General features: G+C 34.6%; 1 protein-coding gene across 1 annotated transcript; it reads right to left on the bottom strand.

Annotated features, from left to right (window-relative positions):
* Positions 1–5,769: 5,769 nt before the first annotated feature.
* Positions 5,770–7,751, bottom strand: LOC121923271 (uncharacterized protein PF11_0207-like). The gene has a single exon (XM_042453541.1). It carries the CDS (start codon positions 6,948–6,950, stop codon positions 6,075–6,077), a length of 876 nt encoding a protein of 291 aa, XP_042309475.1. The 5' UTR covers positions 6,951–7,751; the 3' UTR covers positions 5,770–6,074.
* Between the last annotated feature and the right edge of the window lie 216 nt (positions 7,752–7,967).

Raw genomic sequence — 7,967 nt, 5'->3', positions numbered from 1 at the left:
TTTTGGATTTTAGTTACAATAAAATATCTAAAAAACAGTAAAATATTTAAACTGGTCAAACCTTTTAAATAACAGAAAGAAGACAAATAAGGATGCATGTAAAAAAGAGAGGTATGAAGTCTTGTTAAACATGGATTAAGAGGAAAATTATCACTGGAATCCATTTTTGTTCTTTTTTAGAAAGCAGTTTCTTTTTTTCCCTTGGATTAATTAAGGACTTGCAGCAAAGATATAATAATGTCTCTAGCTCTTTGATTTTGCTTCCTACAAGCATGAATATCATATGACCTTCGTTTCAGATTAAAAATAAATAGTGTAATAATTATTCCTTTGGCATGTGCTGTGTCTTCCTAAAAGGGAACAGCATTTCTCGGTCATCGGCACATGAATCTAATTGACTCTCTATAAAAAGTAAGTTAATATGATAATTGAGATTGTACATGGCAGATGGTAATGCCAAATTCAGGCATAATGTTACCATTTTTCAGGCATAATTTGGCATGTCCATTATAGAAAGCTGGATAAACTATTTGGTATGGTTTTCTTGCTCTTACTCAATACAGACTGATTTTAGTTGGGCCTATTCTCAACATCTGTCCTGCACCACATATCTGGGGTCTGGTTTAATTTAAACAACAGGAAGAGCTACAAATACAATTCATGATGTGCTTACATCTGTGAGCCCAACACTGATACCTGAAATCCTCAGCAAGGACCCACTTCTCATGTGCCACCTACCTGTCTGTTCTTCCTTGTTCCTGCACCAAATATTTTAATACTTGAATAGAGATAGTTTGAAAATGAAATCAAACATAACCTTAATCATGAAGGCCTAAAATTGTGGGGATGTATAAGGGGGAAAGTGAAGTTCCATGGCCTAATAAAATAATTAAAATGACAGTGCTCTTCAACACTGCACAATTATATTGCTATGGTTCCACTTTGCCATGACAACATCCTGTGGGATCCTGGGACTTGTAGTTTATGCAGAGGTATTTAGGATTCTCAGTCAGAGAACATTAGCACCTCATCAGAATAGAGCAGGGATTCCCTGGGGGTGCAAGATGGAAGTTCAGAAGGTAGAACAAAGAGTGGCTTGGATCCTTGAATGATGACTTATTCAATTTTTTTTCTGAATAAACTAAAATCTAATTGCTCAGTTTAGATTTGCAGTTTATGCACTCAGTTATGAGTTTATTTTTTCAAGGTTCAGTTTGTTCACTGGCAGTATTATATGCAATTCAGTTTGTGATTCAAAAATTAGAAATTAGACTTCGTCATCTTCAAATATGGTATTATTTTCATAGGGTGTGTGAACTTTAATCAAGCATTTCCTATACTCATAAAATGTTGGGAACCACTGATCTAGAAGCACCAGGATCCCACAGGGTGGAACTATGTCAGCAGAATTATTTTATGTGAAAGGGCCTTTAGAATAAGAGACTCACTCAACTAAGCAACAAATGTAAAGAGGATTGAACTGGATTTGAAAATGAGGATTGAAGGCTGAGTTCTTATGGAATGAAAGCTCCTGCTTCTTCCCTGGATAAGTCCTGGATCGATGCAACATCATCTGAAAATCTTCAGTGTGGGGGGGTGCAAACCCTTGTTTATTCTGTTGAAAATGGGTCAACTGCACAGAAAATACTTTATACTGTATTTTTCTACACAGAAACCAGGGATTGTACAAAACAACCCTCACATTTTACTTCATAAAATATTCCTGCAAAATACTTCAGGATTGTTGAATCCAGGGAGAATACTGGGAAATAATATTTGTTTACTCTCTCATTGGGGACTATTTTAATAATTCATCCTCACATGCAAGAACAAAACAGTTGGAGATTTACATCCTTATCTGCAAGTGTTGGAACATCTCTTCCAGTTTGAAATTTAGCTAATTTGAAATTTAACCATACAGAATCCTTAGTAATATTTTTTTGCACTGAAGTTACTCATCAGTCATAATTCCTGTATATCGCTGCATGCAATGGCAATAGTGGTGACATAAACAATGTGCACAATTAAAATTATAGTTTTAAATTACAATATCATATGCACAGCCTAAATGCATTTATATATACATAGCTTTATGTGGTTAAAGTGAAAATTTGGTAATATGTGATTTTTTTTAACTTTTATTTTTTTATTTTAACCAATATATAGACACCTACATATTTCATGTCATTTATAACATATCTTAACAAAAATAACCCTCCCTTTCCCCCCCCGCTTCCCCCTCCGCACCCACCCCCCACCCAAGATAAATACATTTCTCTCTCTCCACTTCATTCTTCATAGTACATTAACAGACATAAACCTGGGTACTTTCTCTCTTTCCCTTCATGATTCACTCTGATTCTATACTTTTCCAATATTGTAGAACTATGTTCCAGTCTTCTTCTTCCTCCTCCTCCTCCCTCCTTTCTTCTTTCAACTTTCTGGATAATTTATCTGATTCTCTCATATCCAATACTCTTTTAAACCATTCTTCCATTGTGGGCATCTGGTTCACCTTCCATCTTTGGACATATAGCACTCTAGCTGTTGTGATCATGTATAGTATTATTTTCCAGTATTTTTTTTCAATTTCACTTCCTATTTTACATGTCATGTTTAACAAGTACAATTCTGGTTTCTTTGGAAAGTTCGTTCCTAAAATTTCCATTATAACAGAGTGTATTTTATCCCAGAATTGCTTCGCCTTCCTGCAAGACCACCACATATGGTAAAATGTTCCTTCTGCCTTCCCACATTTCCAACATGTTTTATTTACATCCTTATATATTTTTGATAATTTAACCGGGGTCAAATACCATAAATAAAACATTTTATAATAATTCTCCTTTAAGGTTTGTGCCAGTGTGAATTTATTAGTTTTTAACCACGATTTCTCCCATTCTTCCAAACTTATATTATGTCCTATCATCTGGCTCCATTTAATCATGTTATCCTTTATACCTTCTTCTTCCAAATCCCTTTTTAACAATTCTTTATAATATTTTGATATCTTCTTTTTCTGTTTTTCACAAATTATAACGTCCCATTCATTTTTTCCTCTTTCTATTCCTTCTTTCCAATCTTTCTTAAACCTTTCCTCTAGTTGTTTGTATGGGAACCAGTCTATTTTTATCCTCTCTTTTTCTAATTTCTCTCTAGATTTCATTTTCAGAGTTACTCCCTCTCCTTCTTCCAAGATCTTTTCATATGTAATCCATTGTTCTTGTGTCTTTTTAAATCTTCCAAAGTGTGACTCCTGTGGTGAAGTCCACTTTGGTATTTTATTGTAAAAAATTTTCTTACCATGCTCCCAGATTCTCAACAAACCTTTTCTTACTACATGATTTTTAAACTCCTTGTCCTCTTTCCATTTTTTATATACTAAATATGCATGCCACCCATGCTTAATGTTATGACCCTCCAAATTCAACAATCTCCCATTTTTCAAATTAATCCAATCCTCTACCCATAACATTCCACATGCATAATAATATTTTTGTAAGTCCGGTGTTCCCAAGCCTCTTCTCCTTTTGTCATCTATTATATTATTCCACTTTATCCGTGCTTTTCGACTGGCCCAAATAAACTTCGCTAGTTCTTTTCTCCACTCTTGAAAACACTTATCGCTATTAATTATGGGGAGATTTTGAAACATAAACAAAAATTTTGGGAGTACATTTGTCTTAATTACAGCTATTCTACCAAACAATGATAAATGTAGTCTAGACCATCTCCCCAAGTCCTCTTTGATCTCCTTCCATTTTTTCTCATAGTTGTTGACAAATAAGTCTCCAGTTTTTTTGATATCCAAATTCCCAGATAATTTACTTTATTTTGGACTTTAAATTTTGTGATTTCTTCCAATTCTTTTTCTTCTTTTTTAGACAGATTCTTAATAATCATTGCTGTTTTTTCTACATTAATTTTAAATCCTGCCGCTTCTCCAAAATCCTGTAATATTGTTCTTAATTCCCTTATACTGTTTAGAGGATCCTCTAAGAAAACAACTATATCATCAGCATATGCTTTTACTTTATAACACTGATCTTTTATTTTTACACCTACTATATTTACATTTTGTCTTATATCTTGCAACAGGACTTCCATTATCAGTATAAACAATAATGGAGATAGCGGACATTCCTGCCTTGTTCCTTTCTGCACATCAAATTCTTGTGATTTTTCTCCATTCACCATTACTAAAGCTTTCTGTTCTTTGTACAACTCTGTAATCCATTTCAGAAAAGATTCTCCTGTCTCTATCCTTTTCATTCATACATGCACTGCCAGTTTATGTTATCGTATGCTTTTCCCGCGTCAAGGAAAATTAGAGCGACTTTCTTATCTTTATGAACATTATAATACTCGAGCACATCTATTACCATTCTTTGATTTTCCCTTATTTGCCTTTCGGGTAAAAACCCATTCTGATCCGAGTGTATTTTATCCTTTAATATCATTTTTAGTCTGTTTGCTAAAATAGATGTTAATATTTTATAATCGTTATTAATCAAAGAAATCGGTCTATAATTCTTCGGGTCCTTTTCATCCTTCCCCTCCTTATGTATCACCGCTATGTGAGCCCCGCTCCACAAATCTGGTTTACCTTCTTTTCCTATGTTATTATACACTGTCAGCATACATTCTTTTAGCTCGTCCTCAAATTTTTTGTATAGCCCTCCTGATAGACTGTCTGGTCCAGGCGCCGTACCACTTTTAGCCTTTCTTATTACTTCTCTCAACTCTTCCTCTGTTATAGGCGTATTCAACTTAGCTTGCAATTCCTTCTCTAATGGCACTATTTTCTGCTTCTCTAAATATTTCATAATTCTCTCTTGCTGTTCACATCCTGTTTTTTCTTCTCTATATAACTCTTTATAATACTCTTCAAATATTCTCTTCAATTCCTTCTGTTCCTTATAGATTTTATCTCCACTTTTGAGTTCTATAATCATCCTTCTTTCTTTTATTTTCCTTTATCTTTGTGCTAACCATTTCCCTGGTTTATTTGCTTCTTCAAAGAATCTTTGTCTAGTTCTCTTTAATTGCCATTCCACATCCTTATTTAGCTCCTCCTCAATTTGTCTTTATATCAAATCTAATTTTTTTCTTACTTTCACATTCTTTGGGTCTTCTCTTAATTCTTCTTCTTTCTCTTTACTTTTTAAAATTAAATTCTGCATAGTCCTTTCTTCCATTCTTTTCTTTCTTTATTTCACAAATAAACCTCATAAAACTGCTTTACATGTGTCCTACAACAGTTTTGGTGAAATCCCGTCCTTCTCATTTTCTTTAAAGAACCAATTTAATTCTTTTTTTTAACATGTTTTACATTTTCTTTGTTTTCTAATAGTGACAAACATATCTTGTCTTGACATGGATTTATGTCTGTCTGAGAAAAAGGTGTACCCTTTCTCTTTACCATATTTATACCTCCATGCCTCCTGTAACACACAGTTATCCATTAGATCAAAGACTATTTTTGGTAACTTCCCATGCTCCCCTGTGTTTCTTTTTTATTTTTTCTGATCTGTATCGATCTGTCCTCCTTAGGGCAAAATATCCCATTCCAGTCTCCCATTATTATTACTCTCTCTATTTTTTGTTCTAATATTATGTCTTGGATTTTCCTAAAGAAGTTTTTCTTCTCTTTAATGGGGGCATATATCCCAATAATTAATATCTGTACTCCTTCCATTTTTATTTCTATTACCACATATAACCCTTTCTGATCCATAATAACCTCCTTACTTTGTATATTCTTATCCACATACACCACTACTCCTTTCTTTCTTTTGTCATTTGCTACTATATATGCTACACCAAGTTTTGGATTTCTCAAATACTTTATATCCTTTTTATTTATATGCATTTCTTGTAAGCAAACAATATTAACTTTTTGCTTTTCTATAAATTTATAAACACAAGCCCTTTTTGCTCCAGAGTTCAACCCTTTCACATTCCAGGTCAAGCATTTCAGTGCCATCTTTGCTCCCTCACTGTTTTTTGTTTTTCTTGAAATTACCATAATCCTTTATCTCTTCATCAAAAATCTTCACTCCCAACCTCAAACCCTATTTCTTTTTACTCCCATCCTCCCATTCCTTCTGTAATTTATCATACATCTCTTTTGCTTTCTCTATTGTATCAACTCTGTACCTTCTTTGCTTGTAAATAAATGATACAACTTCCACTCTCTCCCACCTAAATTCTATATTCCCTTTCATCAATAGTCTTGTAAGAAATTTATATTCCTGTCTCTTTTTTAGAATTTGGCTGGGGACATCTTTAAATATCTGTATCTCTTCATTTTCTATTACCAATTTTCCTTTGTAACTTCTTTGAACTATTAAATCTCTTATTTTTGTTCTCAACAGATAGATAACTATATCCCTTGGTACCTTTCTTTCCCTGGCCACAATAGAGTTAATTCTGAACATTCTATCTATTTCTGTTTCTAATTTACCATCCTCTAATTCTAAAAATTCTTCTAAGGCAGGGATAATTCTCTCTTCTAATTTTTCGTTAGCACATTCCGATAAACCTCTAAGTTTAAAACGTTTCTCTCTATATTTCAGTTCTAACTGCATTCCTCTCCCTTCCTCTTGTTGTAGCCTCTCCTTAACCGATTTAACTGTTCTCTCTAAGTCACAAGCTCTTATTTTTACCTCCTTAACTTCTTTTTTTACTTCTCCAATTTCCTCTGATATTCTTTCTATTTTACCTCCTAATTTATCCACCTCTTTCCTCACTTGTTCCTTAATCTCTTCTCTATTTTCCCTCATTTCTTGTTTCATATCTTTTTTAAAGCTTTTAAATTCCTCCAATAAGTTAGCCATTTGGACCCCTATCTCTGTTTGCCTTTCTGGTGAGACTGATGGTGACCTTCCTTGACTTTGTGCCATTTTTTGTGTCTGTTTATATTGCCTAGTGGTAGGTCTTTTACTCATTCTATTCCTTCTCCTTTAATGTTTTGCTCTTTCCCCCTATCTACCCCTTTTATTTATTTCAATCTCTGTCTTTTCTATTCTTCTCTTCAATACCTTCCACTTTTTCTGCGTTTACCACAGTGTTTGGGCAGCCTTGGCTGCTATCCAGTACTAATAGAGGGCCCTGCCACTCTTGACTCCTTCCCTTCTTTCTCCTTTCTCTCCTCTATTTACAACTAATCTCTCCTATGAGTCCTTTCCGAGCACCTTCCTTCTCTCTCCTTCCCAGGAAAGACTTTAACTGGTTGTCCTGTTTTCTTTTTTCCCAACCAGTAATCCCTCTATTAGCTTTCAACCTAGCCAGTCCCTTGTCCAAGCTAGATTGCCCTGTGGTTCTAGCCACCTTCCTTACCTCAGATTATTTTCCTTCCTCCTTATTTCTCTAGTTTTCCACAGTTAGTTATCTTAACCTTTTGGCAGCCTTTCCCTATTTCTCTAATTATTTTTTAATTTTCCTTTAAACTAATTCTTCATCCAATGTTTTTCCTTTTCCTCCTCTCTTCTCCACCCCCTGGGGTTGCTGCCACCTCCGTGAAAGATCCAACTGTCTGTCTGGAAAATAAATTCTCCAGGAGCTTCCAAAGATCAGGCTAGGCCGGCTTCCTCCCTCTTTATGAGGCCCTGCCTGGGCTTCCTGCTTTCTCCTCTGCCAGGTGGGTGTGGCCAGGCCTTCCCTCACTCCTCTGCTGCTGTTGGCTTCTGGTAATTTGGTAATATGTGATTTTTAAAAAAGATGTATATGTTTGCCTGAGGACTGAGATCTGCCAGAAAGGCCTTCTTTTGTAACAGTAAAGCAATATGAACATGGAGGACACAAGAAAAAGCATTCTTGTAAAACCCTCTCCCCTCAGAGGACAAAGTGGTGCCAACATTGCTTTCTTTTCAGTGTGAAATTGAGAATTTTATTAAAGCTTTTAAGTTCCAATTAAAGAAGGTGCATGTTGTATATGTGTGTTTTGTTTTTGTTTTGTTTTTAAA

This window comes from Sceloporus undulatus, chromosome 2 (assembly GCF_019175285.1).
Source record: "Sceloporus undulatus isolate JIND9_A2432 ecotype Alabama chromosome 2, SceUnd_v1.1, whole genome shotgun sequence".
In the NCBI taxonomy this organism is placed as follows: Eukaryota; Metazoa; Chordata; class Lepidosauria; order Squamata; family Phrynosomatidae; genus Sceloporus; species Sceloporus undulatus.
The sequence above is the reverse complement of the archived record's forward strand: the minus strand, read 5'-3'. Positions and strand labels throughout refer to the sequence as shown.